We start from the raw sequence: 20246 nt of genomic DNA, 5'->3' as shown, positions 1-20246 counted from the left end.
CACAGGGATTGCGCTAGCACAGACGAGCCATTAGCAGATGAGAACCAGAGCCAAAGCATGCATTCTGCTTGAAAGTGCACAATTAGGAGTGCACTTTGAGGCTCCTGATTTTGCACTTAGCAGCCACATTTCTGCCTGCATATAACATCAGATGTGGGGCAGATGGGCGGGGCGGGGCAGGGCAGGGCAGGGCTGGCAGCCCAAGGGCTGGAGACTCCCCCTCCCCTGCTCTTTGGAATTAACCTTGCAATTTCTTCTTACCTGCAGTTGTGGTCTTTGCTGACTTCGATGTTGTAGAGTTGGCTGCATTCTTTGTTTCCTTATCTTTCTCCTCATTACGGGAAGATTTTATCTCTGGAGTTGAGACATTTTTGGCAGCTTTCTCCACTGACTCCTTCTTCTTTGGAGAAGCTGTTCTGGAAACTTTATCCAGCGAATCCTTCAAGCCAGCAGGCTTTGGTGAAGCCACCTGTTTTGATTTGCTGTCACTCTTCTTGGAAGGAGATGAAGACTTAGTCTTAGTGCCCTGCTTTTTCGTCTTCGTCTTTTCTTTTAGATCCTTCCTCAATGGTTTGCCTAAGTTCTGATCGATAGGCAAGGCTTCTGGGTCTACCATGGAGACGTCAGGGTGTCTAGGCGAAGGACTGTGATCTTGCATGGGGACTGGCAGAGGGTCAATATGTTCATATGTAATGGTTTTATCTGTTGGAATAGTTTCAGATTCATCTTCCGAGTCAATGTTAGCATCTGCTGTAATAGAAGGGCACTCTTCTGTTTCGGGCGGCACGTCTGAATCCGTCTGTGATGGGGCAGATTCGCTGACGGAGGTTGGGGGAGTTTCTCCACACAGACGTGCTTGCTGTTTTCCCCCTGAAGGCGGCTGTGCTCCTCCAGACTGAGTCAATGGCTTCTCTTGCTCTTGAGACTGTTCTTCACTAACAAACCATTCCAATGGGTTAGGGTTGATAAAGGAGGGAGAAAGTTCTGTTTTGGGGTGCTTGTATTCGCAAGATGTAACGAGGCACAAATCAACATCTTGACGGGTTTCTGGTTTTTCTGAAATAAAGTACTTATCAGCCTCATGGTGGCAGCTAGCAGTGTCCGGGGATTTCATGGCTTTCCCACTCACTTCGTAAGAGTAACTGACCGTCTCAGATGACTTGCTAGTTTTCCCAGGAGTCTCATAAGAGTAGCTGACAGACTCGGATGATCGGGTGGATTTTTCATAGGAGTAATCAAAGGCTTCTGGTGACTTGGTGACTTTCTCTGCTGTTTCATAGGAGTAACTATCAGCCTCAGGTGATCTGGTGGTTTTCCCTGTCGCAACATAGGAATAATCAAGAGCTTCAGGGGATCCAGTGGTGTGCTCTGTTTTGTCGTAGGAATAACTAACAGCCTCAGGTGATCTAGTGGTTTTTCCAGTTCCATTATAAGAATATTTAAGAGCTTCAGGCGACCTGGTCGTTTCCTCAATGTCTTCCTGGTCTGTAAAGGCTAAGAGCTCTTGGCTATGTTTTGTTAAAGGGTCTTCAACTATTGACGTATGATAACCAAATGAGTTGTCGGAGGACATGTGCAATGATAATGGAGGTGAGTGGCAAGCGGCAGTAGTTGTTTTCATTACAGGAGGTGAATCTGAAAAACCAGGTGAGTATAGAGGAGAAGATTCCCGTGGTGTTAATGGAGATAAATCAGATTTTGGTGAAAGTTTTTCTTCAAGGCTGTTCACTTTTTCTGATGGAAATGCAGAATGTAAGGGCATATCACTAGGCTGTGTGACACCTGATATAGTTTCTTCTTGTAGTGGAGAACTTGCCTGTGATGGTGTATGAGCAGAGGAGGAAGAGGGCGAGGCTTCTATCTGAGATACTGAAATAATCTCGGAAATATCCTTATCATTGCCAAAACATGCTTGTTCCACTGGTGATATTTTATTTACAAAAGAGTGCTCCTGCATGTCTGTAGGGCTATAATCGACTTCAGTTGGACCATTTTCAGATATATGGTGCATAGTAGCACCTACTATTGGATGTTCAGGAGACTGTCTGCTGAAGTCCATTGCCAAAGACTGCTCAGGAGAATCTTGCCCAAATTCTACTGACATAGTTGATTGATCAGGAGACCTATGATCCTGAACTGGTGTCCTTGATTTTGCTGTTTTAGGGGAGAAATCTGGGGGAGAAATGGACATAGGTCTTGGGCACTCCTCTTTAGATGGAGACATTTCTGTTTCCTGAAATGTTGTTGGTGTCTGAACAACAGATACAGAAAGAGAATCATCTACTTCAGTAGAATGCGGGGATCCAACTTCAGCATGCAGTGAAGGAGATACATCATCAGTGGTTGGTTCTGGGAATGAACTAGTAGCAACAGATGCTGTGGAAACAGAGGCAACTCCTTCAATATGTGAATAAGTGTCTTCTGCTACAACTTCATCAACAGGTGTTGCAGATTTATCAGAGACTGTACCTTCAGAGATTGACATCTTGGTGTCTTCTTTGAAACAACTAAAATGACTGATATCTACCTGTGTAGGAGAAACCTCTCCTAGCTTCCTTTCATCCAAAACCAATGAAGGCTGAGTTTCTGAAGTTTCTAAGTCATCCCTTTTCTTTTCTAGGACAAAGTCCAATTTTGTTGGTGAAAGCTGTACATCGTTTTCAACTTGCTGTTCTTGGAAAAGGTTTGTAGAAGCAACATCAGAAACTGGGCTCTTCTGTGAAGGAGAACCATCTCCTTCACTTTTCTTTTCAAAGGGACTGTCAGTTTCTCTAGCAGAGGATATTGCATCACCACTCAAAAATGCATCATAGGAAGACTCTGAACCAATCAGTGGGGGGCTTCGTAAAGGTGAGAGCACTTTTTCAGAAGGCAATTCAGAGTCAGGCACTGGTTCATCCATTGGGCTTAGTCTGTGTTTTGTAATATTATCTTTGGCATCACTAACTTCAAAGCTGAATGAAGCATCTGCTTTTCCAGTAGTTTCAGAAGGAAGTTGACTTGATTTTTCATCTGTGGGAGATTGATGATATGGTGTGTGTCCAGCACTACCAGCAGCTGATTGTGAAGGGGACACCACTTCTAATGTTTTATCATCGGGGCTGGGGCAGTGCTCTTCACGGGTTTCATGTTTTTCAGAGAGTGCTGTGAGAGCTGCAGGTTCCAATGTCACTTTAATCTCATTGGGAGTCAGTGAAAAGTTGACACTACGCTCACTTAGAGGTGTTTTAGCAACAGGTGACAGAGGGGTTGGACTTTCATCTAGACTCTTAGTTGGGCTATGCTTGTCATCCAAAGCTTCTGAAATTTCTAGTTTACTAGTACTCTTGACTTCACTTTCTCGTTGGCGGTACAGATCTTGGAAGGAAGCTTTGCCAAATTTGTCTTCCTCTAAGGAAGAAGACGGTGAAATTGTAGAAGCTGAAACATTATAGTCTTTGCCCTCAGTAGCATCTGTTTTAGATCCTTCAGATAGCCCATTGAAAGCATCAGGAAGGGGAGAAAGTTTAGTCCTAGTAATTTCTTGAGAGAACAGTGTTGATTCATACTTGGTAATGTTAACATATTCTTGGGAAGGAGAGTCACTTTCCTCATTATTAGTCTCATCACTCATCACATCCCTTGGAGTTGACATTTCATCCATTGGAGTTGGCTCACTGGATATTTCAATGATGGACTGGGTATAACCTGAAGTAGCAGTGAATTCCTCAGGCTGGTCTTCTCTGTTTTCTTCATCTGAAACAGTTGCTTCACTTTCTGAACCACCAGGTAGCGTTTCATCATGGATTGAAGATGCTGGTTCTTTAGCAGGAGATGGAGGTTCTGAGTACTTAGCTGGAGTGGTTAGGTGCATGCCATATTTATCATCAATCTCACCAGCTTCTGCTGCTTTGTCTACCACAGCCATAACATAATCCTCTTCAGCTTCTATTTTTTCAGTTTCATCTTCATCTCTGACATCCTCAGTTTTGTTTTCCTCCTCATTCTCTTCTGTTTCTGCCTTTTCAACCATTTCATCTACATGTTCTTCATCTCGCTCTTCACCCTCTGCTCTAAATTCTGCTTTTTCGTCATATCTCAAATCTTTTGCTTTTTCATGCTCAAACGCTCCAGCCATTTCTTTTTCAGTCTCCCCAGTTTCTATTTTATCCTTAAGGTCTTGTTTTCTGAGGCCTAGTGGTGCCTCTTCTTCCTCAATGACAACTTGTTCTTCGGCTTCCTCTGTCTCAGCCTTTTCTTCATAGTCCCCTGCCTCAGAAGATTCCTCAAGACCTGTTCCTTCATCCTCAAACTTTTCATTGTCATCAACCCTGTCCTTTTCTACAGGCTCCAGCTCTTCAGGAGTTTGTTCACATTCACCCTCAGGTTCAGTGGTAGTTATGCCTTCATCAGGAGAATCAGCAGGCCCTTCTGTTTTTTCTTTCTGAACTTCATAATCCTTTTGTTCTATATCCGTTAACTTGCCTTCTTTTTCTATTATATCTACCTGAGGCTTTGTTTCCTTTACTACTTCAACTTCTTCAGCTTTTAGTTCTTCAAAGTCTCTGGTTAAATCTTCTGGTGAAGACATAAGAGACCTCTCCGCTTCGAGTTCTTTTCCAGCAGCTGCAACACCTACAGCTGCTACCGTTGCAGCAACAGCTCCCAAAGCAGCCACTGCAGCAGGCATTTCGGCAACCTTGATCTCTTTCTTTGCTGTCTTGCTTTTAACTTTTTCTTTTGGTTTCCCAACAAGCCCACTTTCTTTTCTGACAGACTCTTCCTTCTTTTGTGGCTTTGGCTTTGTTGTAGTCTTTTTCGACTCCGGCAAAGAGGCAGATGTTTTCTTTGTTTCTTTGAGAAGCTTTTTGGGCTCCTTCTTTTCTTCTTTTTTGCTCTCCTTTTTCTCTTCCTTTTTAGATTCTTTTGGGGGAGCATCTTTCTTTGATTCTTTTTTAGATTCTTTCTTCACATCTTTCTTGGTATCTTCCTTTTTAGGCTTTTCCTCTTTCTTAGCCACTATCCTTTCTTCTCTCTTAGACACCTCTTTCTTTGGCTTTTCCTTCTCCTCTTGCTTTTCCTCAGATTTTACCTTCACTTCCTTTCTCACATGCTTCTCCTTCACTACTTTTGGTTTGACATCTGCTGCTTGTTTTTCAATTGTTTCGGATTTTGCCAGCTGCTGTTCCTTAGCTGTCAGATCCTTTTCCGTCACAGAAAGCCTAGGCTCAGGTTTTGCTGGTTTGTCCTTTTTTGTGGTTGTTTTTTCTTTACTTTCTACCCTTTGAGTCTTTTCAGGTGGGCTAGTCTTCCCTGTGTCAGTTGCCTCCTCTCTTGATTCTTTTCTGACTGTCTTGGTAGACAGGGATTTTGCAGCAGGCTTAAGACTTTCCTTACTGTCTGCTCGCTGCTTCAGTTTAGTTTGTTTTACTGCTGGGCTCACCGTGTTACCAGTTAGATCTTTCTGCGTAACTGTTGGTTGCTTAAGAAAGTCTAAATGTTTGAGTTTTTCTAGTCCATCTAGTATGCTATATTGGGTACTGTTTCCTGGGAAAAGAACTCTGATGATTTTTTCAGCAGGGTTTGCTGGATGCCATACAATCAAGGACGAGATGGAAGTCAAATAGGAAACTGGGATGTCTACCTCCTGACCATTTGGTAGCACCAGCTCAGCTTTATCTTTGCTTGTACCTGTCCACTGATTCATAAAATATTGCATCTCTTTGCTGCTTTTGACTGGGTTGAGCACATACATCTCAAGCTTCCCTACTCCCATTTTTTGAAAAAGGATAATAGGTTCAGTGCTGTTTGCCACATTTCTAAAAAGAGGCTCTGGTTTCACAGACAGCTTATTTAAGTACTGCAGGGTAAAGCAAGCCTCCTCTACACTTCTTTTTAACTGAAAATTAGGATCGGGGTTTCCTAGGCTTTCAGGGACATTAAGGAATACAACTCCTAAATCAGGTGAAATTAGATTTTTCATCCAGTCACTGTTGGTAGTGGAGCCTTGAGACTGTTCCTCTTCTAATTCAGCTATTTTCCGTTGCAACATGCTATTAATCCCTGGCAGGTTGTCATCTCCAATGTGGGTGAGCAGAATTGAATCCACTCTGTCCAAATGTCGAATGAGTTTCCAGAAACAAGATTTTCTTTCTGACCCCCCGTTGATGAGCATGTTGAATCCATTGACTGCAAATAGTGCAGAATCTCCTCTTCCACCTGGGAAAATGTAACAGCAAGGTTTTGAAAGCTTCAGGAAACCTCCTGATGTTGGTGGCTCCAAGATATCAAAAGGTGATGGCACTTCCACTGATTCTGACAGGTACTCTGTGAATTCAGAAAGTCCTTCCATTTCAGGCAAGATAGAGGCAGAGTTTAGCTTAATGTTGATGAAATCTTGAAGGTTGTGTCTGTCAAGGTTTGAATTCTTCCAATCCCCTTCCTCAGGGCAGAAAAGCGTTAAGCTGGCTTTGTTGGCAGGATGAGTCGTGCTCAATAACTCTCCAATCTGTGGTTGCAAAACATAAAGGGGAATGTTATGTGTCAATTTACACTAAATTGTAGTCACTTTTCATAAAACTAAAAGGCAGTTCTCAGGACTCCCTAAAGCTTCAAAATAAGGAAGACTTCTTAGTGTACCCTATTTGCAGAAGAAAGGCAGGATTGTGCTCAAATATATTTTTTAAATCCATTTGTCTTATTCATTCAGATTCCAGTATATGCAGTGAATTCTCCCCCAACAGATTCTCCATTTACTTCAACAGAGGAAGCACTTGGACATGCATACCTGTACACACATTGCTGTTCTCTGCATTTAAATGAAGGAGTAAACTTGCATCTCAGGGTTGTGTGTGCAGTGCACACAAGGAACTGGATTCAAGAGACAGTTGAGAGGAGGCTATGATTCAGATGACTGGCAGGTGGCAAGAGGCATAGGTAGTTGCAGTTGGTGGGGCAGGACGGTGGCACTTACCTGATCTCCTGCCACCATTATTGCTCTGGCTTAGTGGGAGAAAGCAAATGTGCAAGTAGGAATACGGAGTTGGCTCTGTGTTCTTGCACCATGAAGACCTCATCACTGCTTTGCCCTTTTCCACCCCAGTAAGCCATGGTACTGTTGACAGTTCAGGTGAGCATCGCTGCCCCATCCCAGAGGTGTGCCTGTCCCAATCCTTGCTTGCTTTTAGAGGAGCAGTAAAACTGGCATTAGTCTAGTGGGCATTGGGGGGTATTTATATTTCTTTTATTGCTGGTTGCTGTTTTTAGTATTTTTGCATAACTGTTTTTTGATCACAATAACACTCTCCCCCCTCCTGCGATGTCCAGCGACTGATAATCAGAAGCATACTGCTTGTTTCTTTATTGCATTAAAAAAATTGCTTGTTGTTTCATTGCTGTTTGATTATTATTTTATGGTTATAAGCTGCTCTGTTTATGTGTATAAAAAGGCAGGAGACAAATGCCATAAAAAAAATTCAGTACACTAAAGGAATGGTTTAGATCAAGGAATTAATTGGTCATGCCAAGAATCCTGGCCCACAAATTTAATTAGCTAGCAGAATGGAAAAGGACTATAAATAACCATAAGCACATATTTATTTCCTTTGGAGATTCAAGCACTTGTTATGTATTTTAATATAATATAATAATCCACCCAACATCTATATAAAAATAAAATAGTAACAAAAGAAATAAAATAAAGAAGACCGAACAGCTGTTTTGTCTTCATATGTCACTAAAACTGTGTATATTACCATCTTATGGGATATAAATAGATCTTATCCAAATGTCAAGCAGAGAAACCAAAGCACTATTATTTAATAGGGTAGCAAACACCCAGGAGAATAAACACTGCAAGATACAAGAGAAAAGCCAATAAAAGGCACCAGGTTTTCAAGAATATAATCAAACAGAAGTGTTTATAAGACATGATCTAGGTTTTTTCTTTAAATGTTATGAAATACTGATAATGGAAGCTATCCTCATTTTTAGTATGCAAATCTGGGGTATCAGCAGACCAGCAACTTTATCAAATTTCATTTTCTTTCAGTGTTGTCTCTCATTTTCCCCCAAAACAAATATGTGTATGTCCTTGAGACAGAATCCTGAAGTAGCCTGCCTCAAGGATTGCAAAGTAGACATCTGATAAAAGAAATTAGCATATTAAATTAGCAAAAACTGGCCAGCCTCGTAAAATGGAGGCTGGGTTGTTTGTTGCTAAGAAGAGAAACAATGTGAGACTTCATGTCAAAGCAATCAGTTTACCTCTTTAATAAGGTATATTTTCATGGGCAATATTCTAGTAAGTAGCAGCAGATTGTCCACTATGCATGAAAAACTGCAAGTCTAGATACATATTTATAGTTTGCATGAAGCTATTACTTAAAAAATGTTCTAGGAACTGTTAGGAATGAAAAAGCATGATGCAACTGTTTTTTTGGAAAACTAACTTTGCAAGGTAACTTATATAGAAACCAGGCAAGGGTAATTATTTATTTAAAAGGTCTGTTTCCTACAACAAAACCAGAAATCTTGAAGAGCATGCTGCTTTAGTTGAACTCATACAAACACACTTGGTGGGGACACAGGAGAGGGGCATAGCTGCCAAGTTTTCGCTTTTCTCGCGAGGAAGCCTATTCAGCATAAGGGAAAATCCCTGTAAAAAAGGGATAACTTGGCAGCTATGGAGAGGGGCGGCTGCTTCCATACTTTGGAACTCCCTCTTTAGAGAAGCTAAACTGGCTCCTTCCTTGCTGTTCTTCCACTGGCAGGTGAAGACTTCCTTGTTCCAGCAAGCTATTGGAAACTTACTGCTTTTAATGAAACGTCTGGTGCCGTGCTGTTTTTATTGTAATTATTGGCATGTTTTAAACAGATTTAATATGTGTCTATAGTACTAATTCTATCAATGTTTAATTGTATTTTAATGATTGAGTTTTCTGTATTTTTTGCGGTTCTTGTTTTTATCTGTAAGGCAAGGTATAAATATGATTGTGATCATTTCCTAAAGTACCCCATATGTTCCATAAGAATCCCATATTATGGGACCAAATTGCTCTTAATATTGATCTGACTGAGGCTTAGATCTGTTAAACTTCCCTTGGATTCATTCTGTGCCTATGTATCAGTGCTATAAAAACACATAATTCAGCTTGACAGTCTGTTTACGATGTGTTCCTTGCCTTTCAGGAATTTGCAGACACTGTACATTAATTGCAAGCCAACATAATGTCTAGAGAAACAAAAAGAATTAAGTACAGCCCTAGTGACTACTTGACAGATAGTCCATCTCTGTGGATAACAAATATGGATTCTGTCAGTTTTGGAATGTTGCTGTTTTGAATATTAGGGAGCAAAACTCACAAATCATGTATACTGTTGTTCATAGAACAAGATAAACAATGATCTATAGTGGGCCCAAGGTCCAGGCCATCACTATATTAGGTAATACCCTTTTGATTTAATTTATAATGTATTTCAATCCCTCTGGAAATATATGTGGTGTATCTGTTGAAATTCCAGTGATTTGGGTTCAATCCCACTTTGAGACATCAATGTTTACAGTGCAGAATAAGCCTGCAATCCAATCAATTGTGAATGATGCAAATAATTTTTAAAGACAGATTTCCCTACAATATACACAGAAGTGGGGGGAAACTGGGAAAGAATTACTTTCACATCCACCTTTTAGCTTTGTTTCAAAGGACTTCCTGGGATACATAGAGAAAAATGCTTGAAAAAGGACCACTCTGTGTGGGTCATAGAACCTTGGTTGAGTGTCTACTTTGTAATATAAAGGGCTATTGTATAACAATACCTTGGAGGAATGCTTGGGGAAAGCACCAACATATCCTGACTCTCTCAGACTTTTTATTGATTGAACTTATTATTCCAACCCCCTTTCCCAGAAGTAATTCAAAGCTACTTACAATAGTAATTAAACAGTATATGGTAAAACCAGCATAAAACTAAACAGAGGGAAATCTTAAACTCATTCATATTTCTTAAAAGGCAGGACTAAAAGATCCTACCTACTGAAGGCCACAGACAATTAAACACCAAAGGTATGCCAGAACAGAAATAGTTTTGTCTGGTGCCTAAATATAAGTAATGATGACATCAGGCAAGTTTCCCTGGGGAGAGCATTTCAAACATAGGAGCCAACTCCTAGGGGCCAAGGTCCTTTCAGCACCACCTCCCAAAATATTCGAGCCCTCCCTCACCGTTGATGGGTATTGCCATTCAAATAGTATGCATGTGTCGAATCTTGAAATTGATTGTGCAGGTGGGGCTTAGCTGCCCCCCCCCAAATATTACATTCAAGTTGGCACCCCTGATTCCACAAGAGGGGAGACACCACTGAAAAGGCCCATGTTCCTATTGCCATCCTCTAGAATTGTATTTGGTATCATATAATGAGCTGGTTAGGGACGTGGGTGGCGCTGTGGCCTAAACCACAGAGCCTAGGGCTTGCCAATCAGAAGGTCGGCGGTTCGAATCCCTGCGACAGGGTGAGCTCCCGTTGCTCGGTCCCAGCTCCTGCCAACCTAGCAGTTCGAAAGCACGTCAAAGTGCAAGTAGATAAATAGGTACCACTCCGGCGGGAAGGTAAACGGCATTTCTGTGTGCTGCTCTGGTTCGCCAGAAGCGGCTTAGTCATGCTGGCCACATGACCTGGAAGCTGTACGCCGGCTCCCTTGACCTGTAAAGTGAGATGGGCACCGCAACCCCAGAGTCGTTCGCAACTGGACTTAACAGTCAGGGGTCCCTTTACCTTTACCTTTAATGAGCTGGTTCCCCTGATCACTGTGATGTTCCCCCAACAAGGGAAGGGAAATATGCCAGTCCTGGAGTCGGTAAACTTGTCTCCTCTCCAGCGCCCCCTGCCCCCATTTCATGCCCTGGCCAGCATGAGCTTGGTAGGGCACAGGAAACAACAGCTGCTATGCCCCTGATTCTCCTCTGCTCAACACAGGATTGCTTTGTTAGTATGTTTGTTATTGTTATTTTATTGCCAACTTCTTTGAGAATGTTCAGCACATAAATCTACAAATTAAATGTGCAAATAACTAATATTGAAGAAGACATTAGAATAGAGAGTAGTGAAATACAAACCTCCTGGTCAGTGAAGATCTCAATAAAATTCTGAAATGAGAAGGATCCTGATTGAAGAATGAGCTCGCCTGTATTTTCAAAACTCTGCCCAGTTAGGACCAGGAGTTTGTGCCTTGCAGCATCTGTGATCATTAAGCGCACCTATAGAAAAGGATTAAAACAAAAAAATCCCTTAAAATATCTCCTACATCTCCTGCTTTCTACAGGGACTATCACTTCTACTTAACCTAAATAAACATGCATGCAACTGGCTTTGCATTTTATTTATCCCCAAACAGAGGAACACTAGAGATGGGGGAAGAGGGTTTGTAAAATATGGTGCACAACAGGACAGAACTCTATAAGCTCAGCTTTCAAGGCAGCTTACACTCGAACAAAAATCTTTAAAATCTATCCCAAAATGAACTATAACCAAAAATAGAAGCAATAGCAAAGTGAAAACGACAAAGTTATACCCATCAGGTTGAAGCAGCAGAAAAACAAATGCAGCCTATAAAATGAAATCATTTAACATTTAGAAGGGCTGGGAAAATAAAAACATATTCAAAGCAGATTACTTAACAAGCAGAATGGCTTTCTTTAGATCAAAAGCAAACACCATCAAAAAAATATATTTTCTCAGTTGCTCGTCACTATTACTATGCCCCATGCTCTGCCATTATTTCCCAAGAGTATTCAACAGACTCACTTTATCATACATGAACTATTTCTGCTAGGTGAATCAACTGAATTCTCTCAAAATACTTTCTCAGCAAGCTATCTTTATCTGTATATAAACAGTCAAACAATCAAATGCTTTTTTAAAAAAAATACATGCCATGAAAAAAACAGGACTGCCCTGAATTTCTCTTCAAGGACTCACATTCCACAGATAATTCAAGGGCATTCACTAAAACACATGTAACAGCAGAGAAAAGAAATCCCATTATGGTTTGTCACTAATTGTATTGGGATATAAAAATGTAACATTACCCTTAATGGGGTCAAGTCCATTTTCTGTATGCATTTTTTAAACAAAAATAGATAGCACTCAACAATCAGATGAGTGCTACTTAAATCTCACCTGTTTTAATTGCATTAAAACTATTAAAAATTGAATTATCTTGTTTTATTGTTTCCTGTGTTGGCACAAAAGCTCTGGGAAAGTTGCCATTAGTTTTTGTACAAAGCCATCAGCTTTTTCAGCCCCCCCAAAAAAGCACCCCCACTTTGCTGATATTCCTGCACCCTGCTTATTTATTGATGGCTATAGATGGCATACAGGCATCATGTGTAGAAACTCTCCCCCTCTCTCTTTCTCTCTCTCTCCAGATACTGACTTAGAGAATGTTTATGTATTTGTAAACTGAAATATTTATGTCTGCTGCTATTAGAGACAAGAAGTTGGAAGTTCTGTTCAAAGAAGGAGAGTGAAAGGAAACACAAATTTTGGCTAAAGAAATGCAAATAGATAATACAGATGCAAAAATAAAAATTGAGAAACATGTTGCAAAAAATATTCATACAAGCAAAAAAAATGTTTAAATACATCAGAAGCAAAACACCTGTTCAGGAGAAAAATTAGATATTTGGATAAGAAGTGAGTAAAAAGAAGCTGAGAAGATTGCAGCAAAGTATTCACTATAGAAGGTGTACAGCTTACACTGACCTTTTCAGGAACAGAATCTGAAGAGCTGATACGAATATTGGTGACATAAATACCTTATTCACAAGCCAAAAATTAACAAATCGCCAGGTTTGGTTAATATCCACCTGAGAGTTCTCAAATGTACTAAGATTGGTCTCTGAACCAGCAGACATCATTTTTTTAAAAAAGGGAACCAGATGGATGTGAGAAGTTACAGAGCAGTCCGCCACCTTTTGTGGGAGTTTGTTCTGTGGTTGAACAGCTCTACAGGTTACAACGTTTGGGGCTTTTTAGTTTCAAAAATTATGTGAGTAAGGAGAAACATGATATAAGCTTATAAAATGGTGTAGAGAAAGTGTTAGAAGATTTTCTCCTTTCTCATAACACTAGAACCCAGGGTGATCCAATGAAACTGAATGTTCGAAGATTCTGGATGGACAAAAGGAGGCATGTCCATCACATACCACATAGTTAAACTATGAAGTTCACTCCCACAAGTTCAACCATGGTTGTAATCAATTTGGATGATTCCAGAAGGGGAATAGACAAATTCATGGAATAGAAGGCTCTCTATGGCTCCTAGTCAATTATGGTTAATATGCTATCTCTAGGATCAGAGGCCTCTGAGTAGATGTTGTTGATGAGAAATAACAAGAGATGGCTATCACACTCACATCCTATTTTGTGGGCTTCCCATAGGCTTCTGGTTGGCCACTTTAGAAAACAGGATGAAGAACTAAGTAGGCCTTTGGTCTGACCCAGCAAGGTTCTTGGTAAGGTTTTGCTTCATAAAGAGGCAAACAGAACTTTGACAAGGAAAAGGTAGATAATGGGATGCAGAGGATTCTTATATTTTATTTTACTTTCAAAATAATGTATGTTTTCAAGACATTGGTGGGCCATAAATGTCAGCCCAGATTTCAGAGATGGATATCAATGTCCTGGCGCTTATGAAATTTATTTATTTTATGTCCGCTGTGTACAATGCGTTCATTAATACATTGTTGATGAATTTACCTCAGTACTGACAGCTTCATCGGAAGGGTTGATGAGGACTACAGTTTCTAAAACATCACTTCTGTGGTGAAGGATTTTCTGGCCTGCATAAACAGAAGGAAAGAAATTGAATTGTATGGTTTGCAGTACAGGGGTTTTTTTTTGTTTTGTTTCCCTTAAGACAGTTTAGCTTCCTTAAGGATAGCTCTTCCAGTAAACTAACTCTGGAGTCCCATCTTGCTTTTCTCTGGTATAGGAAATACTAGTGTTCTCAATTAAGATTGAGCAAAGGAAAAAACAAATTTGTTGTGATCGTTTGCCACGTAAGAGACTGTTGTTGTAAATACTCAATAGTTAGCATGTATCTATTTTTCAATGTAATGCTCATCAGCCTTGGAGCAGCTGCCCACAATAGGCTTGTGCCATTTTCTTCTTCCTTTGTGGCGTTTGGCAGCGTTCTTATTGGTGCTCCTTTCTCTGAGACCAGAAGTGAGATTAATTAGCACTCGCATTGTGACTGTGAAGGGAATGTCATGCAGATACCCAAACGGCAATTAGTCCAGCACCCAGAAAAGAAGCCAGGCACAAAATTAATTTTTAAAGAAGGAATGAATGAATCAACCTTGACATAAAGAGTGCAAAAACACACCCTACACACATACACTTTTAAAAACCCATGAAAAGGAGCACAGCAATGCCGGATAACAAATGTGCCGGTGTTCAAATCAATTTGTGTAAAAGCTCTGACATTTTAATGGAATTTTTTTTTACTTGTAAACATTTCCCGCCACAGGCGATTCTAGTGTGAAATATGGGATTTGGGCAACTATAGAAGGGTTCCAAAAGCTGAAAAAAATGGTCTCTTGAATATAATTCACATACCTCAAGGACCACCTCTCCCCATATGAACCAATCTGGACCATGTGATCATCACCTGAGGTCCTTCTTCATATGCCTGCTCTGTGAGAGGTCCAGGAGGCAGCAACATGAAAACGGGCCTTTTCTGTGGTGGCTCCCCACCAGGGAGGCTTGCGTGGTGCCTTTGTTACATATCTTTAGGCACAAGGCAAAAACATTCCTCGTATCTTTGGCTAATCGAACAATCTATGGCCTTTTAAACTGTGGGGGGGTATTAGTTTTTTTTGCTATTATGCTATATATTTATGTATTTTTATATTGTAAACCAGCCTGTCATTTTTGGATGAAGGGAGGCAATAGTGGTCTCCTTCCATCCCATCCCTCAGCAGCCCCCTTTGTACCCCGGTTTTTACTTTCACCTCCATCCCCATTATTCCTCCCTGCTTCTTTTCTGCCTACCCCTACAACTCTGGAAGAATGATGAAATACTAAACCAGATGGAGCCAATTGTTTCTACAGACACATTATTCTACTGATGGCATTGTTGAGAGTTAGGTGTGAAGGGACAACTGAACTGCCCCTTTTTCTCAGAAAGTTAATTTCCACAGGTCAAATTTTAACACTCTAGTCAGGCAGTCAAGTGACCTTTTACAATGTGGTTGATTTTATGCTGTTACTGCTTTATGGACCATTTACTGTGAAGGCAACATAATCCACTTTGTGTAAGGTTTGCATACTGAAATAATAAATGAAAGCATAGGTAAATGAAGGAAGAATGGGTCTGGCTCTTCCTCTACATATTTTGTTGGGTGTCCCCCAGAGTGGCTGGGGAAACCCAGCCAGATGGGTGGGGTATAAATAATAAATTATTATTATTATTATTATTATTATTATTATTATTATTTATTACATTGTTATGTAAAATAATGTATCTTCCATCACAGAACATATATATTTTCAGAGAGGTCAAATGAGATGGTACCATTAGCTTCCATTGCACTGAATGCTAACTCTTTGCTTAAGTATTCCTAATTAAAATGGAATCCATAGAATTTTGGTAGATGTACTCTGAAAGATGCTCTTTGGTTTCTTTTATTTAAAAAAAATCATAAAAAGAGGGGGAGGTATTTGGTCCCTTCTTGGAAAAGTAGAATGTTCAAGCATTTTATGATGTGCCCCTACCTGGCTATTCTGAATACTTATTTGCCAATAACTTAAGGCTGCAATTCTACACACACTCAGCTGGGATCAAGTCCAACTGAGAGCAACTGGATTTACTTCTGAGTAGACATTGATAGAATTCTGCTGTATCGCTTTTGATGGAATGAACAATATGTTTACTGCAGACATTACACCACAAGGGGCTTAACAGATGTCAGAGTCAGCAAAGCTCCCTAATGAATCTTCTGCTCACAACAAGTGAATAGAACTCTGTATTGTCAGCAGATTGCAAGTCCTCTATGCATTTGCAAATTAGCTCTGAGGCATATACCGTAGACCCCCCAACTTCCTCTTGCCTTGTAATAACATCCTTCTAATGATATATAAAAATAAAGAGGCAAAAAAATGCTTTGAAGGAAGCAAGACTTTCCCATCCAAGGTTCCCGTTCATTCTCGGATGTTTTTAAACGGCAGAAATAGTGGTATGAGGGGGCAAGGGAGAATAGAATGCCCTTTGAAAGAAATGCTTTGTATAACAAACAGCAGCCTGAATATATTGTGTTAATGTTTTTAGTCAGACGAGACCACTGGCCTTGAATCAATGTTACTGTTATAGAGGGAAAACAAAAATCCCATTTAGAGATTACATGCCACACCACGTGGAATTTATTTTTTTCAGACTGGGTTTTAATGAAAGCTTTGATCACTTCTGAACCTTTGTGGGGCATGGGCTGCCTTAGACCTGAGGTGCGAAACAGAAATTGCACAGTTCAATTGGAACAGCAGGGGAGAAAGTTGTAGCTCCGATGTCAGCACAATCAGAATGTTCACCAAGTATTTCTCGCCATTCAAACTCTATGGTTATGGATGGCTGATCTGTGGTTTTAAGACACTGAACAAAAGCATTTTTCCTGGTGTCCCCACAGTGCAGCTTCAGAGACTTCAGCTAAAGAATTAGCTGGGGAAATCACTTGTCAGTGACAGGAAGCACTCCCTCCCTCTTAACTCCCTCCCCCCCCCAGTCCAAATGGACAGGTTTTCCAATACTTCAGTCCCCCAGTGAATAAAAATAAAAAGCATGTATCTCACTGAGAGCCCAGCTCTTACTGTAGGTCAGAACAAGACAACTCAAGGAAAGCACTTATGGAGCTCGTGAATGGAAAAATAATGCAAGGCACTGATCAGCATAATAGGAACTAACTACCATACTGTGTCAAAACAATGAGCCATGCAGAATAGCCGCCTGTCTCCAATAACAGTCAGCCTTTTTCTGGACACATAATAGAATAACCCAGATTATACAGACATGCAAGCAAATGGCTCAATTGATAAGAGGTGCATACAATGTGAACAGTGATGGAAGTGCTATTTGCAGAACAGAGGTTCACATTATGGGGTTTTTTTAGGTTTTTTTTTTTAAAGGCATACATGTGGGAAGACACAGGACAATTGGCAATGCAACATTCACTGAATTTCAGACGGATCTACAAGCTCATTAAATAAAAATACTTGAAATGTATTGGAGATAAAATACTTGAAATGTAATTGACCTTATGCTTGCTTATCCAGCAATAAGTTTGGCATAGCTGACTCTCAAGCTAAGTATGCAGACCATATCAACTTTCAGTTGGGCCAAACTAAGAGGACTTTCACATTACCCAGTGTATCTCCCGTGCATCTTCCTTGCAGTGGAATAATATCGAAAGGGTTCACAGACATGGGCAAAATCCAAATGTATGGGTCCTGGCCTCTGAACAGGCAAGGACTGATTCCATGGGCAAAGAAGAAAGGTGACAATTCCATAAGAAGATCCACATGTCTGACCCCACCACCAATGACTGGGTCTTTTAACACTTCAAGGTGTTTTCCCCTTCTAAGCAGTATATTTAAACTTTATGAAATGAAAATTAAAAATAAAATAAAATTGCAATGCTACCTTGTTGCACAGCTCCATTCATGTAAAACTGATTCCCATGTAACTATGTTACAGGACCCTCAAATTAGCCACCAGCTATTTACTGAGACTTCTGTGAGGCTAGATCTGCTTCTACATCACATCACCTCGTTTTGTATGTTTTTCGGTAGGTCTCATAGTTCCACTTCCATGTAATCTGGAATAATTTGTATGATTTTCACCAGCTGTCTATCCCTCTGTTACAGATCATTAGTGGTAGGTTAAACAACCGTAGTACAAATATGGTGATGATCAGCCACTTTTTTCTGGTAAAGAATGAGGTGCTGGTAGTCATATATGGATAAAAGTGGCCTTGGTGCCCAAAGAAAGAGCCAGTTCTCCATATCCAGTGAGTACTGTCACAAGAAAGCGATAATAAGACCATTGATATTGATTTGTTCAAATTATTTCTATCCTGTCCTTCTATACTAGAGTGTTTTCAAGGCAACACAATAAAACAGCAAACTGCAAAATCTGTAGTTGATATGTACTATACTGTCAGGCTTCAGGGAATCCTGAATTTGATGCCCCCGCCTTCCTTTCTGCTCAATTCACTATGTTACAATTGAGGTACTCTGCAGTGCCCTTTGGGCTCAGCACTCAGCATGGTGGAACCAGTTGTGCTAACCTAAATCTACTTCTGGCCTAGAATTATTCTGCAATTCTACTCTGTTATCTGCCCTGGGAACACAAAAAGTATATTGACAGTGCAGAGTATAAATTATGTAAATAAAAACCCAGTCAATTTTGCTTTTACATCAATAGTTGTAACAATTCCCTGACACTGGTTGTTTTTCAAGCATATCTAATACTAAGCAGAATTGGAATCTATATAAAGTATGTATACATGTGATTAGAAGCTATAAGGCACAACAAATGATCTGAGGAAATGTATCAACACAACAAGAAGTTATTGAACTGTGCAAGGTGTAGTGAAATTATAGGAGAAAAGTAATAGATAAAAGTCCCCCATGCCATGCTGGCAAAATAGCAGGTATATAGTTCTTATGATTTTCCAACAAATATAATCCTGGCTAGCTCCTAAATGCATGTTTTCTCTGCATATTAAAATAAGTGATAAGCTTTTCCTTTATGAACCTGAATAAAACAAAATTAAACAAAGTTTGTGCAATGCAAACTTAAGCATTTTAAATCAGAAATAAGATCCTTTGAGTGAGGCTTAGGCTGTATACGCACTATTATCTTCAAAGTTCATTTTTCTCCTCAAAGAATTCTGGGCAGTGTGGTTTTTAAAGGGTGCTTGGAATGGCAACTCTGGGAGGGGTGAACTACAGTGCCCATAATTTACTGAGGGAATAAATGTGCCTCAGATGTGCTTTAAAAGTATAGTGAGTATACAGCCTTAGTTTCTCATCTTCAGGTGGCAACGGCTATTAGGTATCAAGACAGTGATTCACCTTGAGCAGTAGCTATGCCAACTAGTCATCTTGTACAGTATATGATGACTGCAGGTCACACTAAGTTGAAGAAACCTTTATTTGAACTTATAAGAGCGATGTGAGCATGCCCTGATATCTGCTGCTATATTTTAATAGGTGTCATCTACTCCTAACTTTTAACAAGGGTATCAGCTGCCTCAACTGCTTGGGGATTGTTTTTATTATTGCCTCTCGACTTGAATACTTTGGGGGCTATTTTGAACATACCGAGCATTTTCCATGAAAGCCTCTGTAGTAAACTGTATGACTTAAATCAAGTTGTGGGTGTTTAATGGTGTTGATTACCAGAGTAATTGTATCAGCTTTTCTCACTAGGTATTGATTTGTTGTATCATTTGCCAATTTTATGTGACATTTAATTTGCTGTCAAACTACTGCCATTAATCAACAACGGACAAACACCTGACCTTTTACCCCCATTATTTACCATCAGGGACAAACTTCTCACAACTGTCACATCTATCACTCCTCGAAATGCACAGCTTTATTTTTTAATACAGCTGGAAGATGAAAACAACAACAGCAACCGTTTCAACAAAAGTACAGTACTGCATAAAAAAACAACAACCCAGCAAACCCTGTACAATGTTCTTCCAGTGATGCTTAAAAAGAAAGCAACAGTCACAAGCTAAGTGAAATTAAGCACTTTGGGGTCTCGTTTTAGTGGTGATTCAAAAATACGGTACCTAACTTTTGCTGAATTGTGCCCTACTCCAGTAATATATAATTAGTTATGGCTTACTTTTTATATTCCAAATGCACATTAAGTAATGCATTTATTAGAACATTTATAATGTAATTAGTCTTAATAAAGGCATTTTGTTACTGTTGATTTTGATTTTTTCCACTTAAGGAACCAAAGGCAATGTTCCACCTAAGGAACCTATGTTGTTTAGTTTACTATATTTTAAACCTATACTCATTTTTAATCCCCACCCTTTTTTATTGCTAATTATTTTGCTCAATGCTATGTTTTGATGAAGTGCTTTATGAATCTTTTGAAATAGGATAAATGAAATGTTTATAAACAATACGGTCCTCTTATTAATGGTGCATTCACCAACAGATTCCTATGACATTTCACAGAAATAATTTT

General features: G+C 39.9%; 1 protein-coding gene across 1 annotated transcript in view; it reads right to left on the bottom strand.

The window, feature by feature from the left end:
• MAP1B (microtubule associated protein 1B) overlaps positions 1–20246 on the bottom strand; it is a 70936-nt gene that overhangs the window by 11101 nt on the left and 39589 nt on the right. The window contains exons 3-5 of the mRNA XM_060280224.1: positions 13739–13821; positions 11095–11235; positions 262–6487 (exon numbers count right to left, since the gene is read on the bottom strand). Of these exons, the coding sequence (XP_060136207.1) occupies positions 262–6487; positions 11095–11235; positions 13739–13821 (6450 nt within the window). The remainder of the gene's footprint in view (positions 1–261; positions 6488–11094; positions 11236–13738; positions 13822–20246) is intronic.

The sequence above is a fragment of the Zootoca vivipara genome, chromosome 11 (assembly GCF_963506605.1).
Source record: "Zootoca vivipara chromosome 11, rZooViv1.1, whole genome shotgun sequence".
NCBI lineage: Eukaryota > Metazoa > Chordata > Lepidosauria > Squamata > Lacertidae > Zootoca > Zootoca vivipara.
This window is presented reverse-complemented; position numbering and strand designations above follow the sequence as displayed.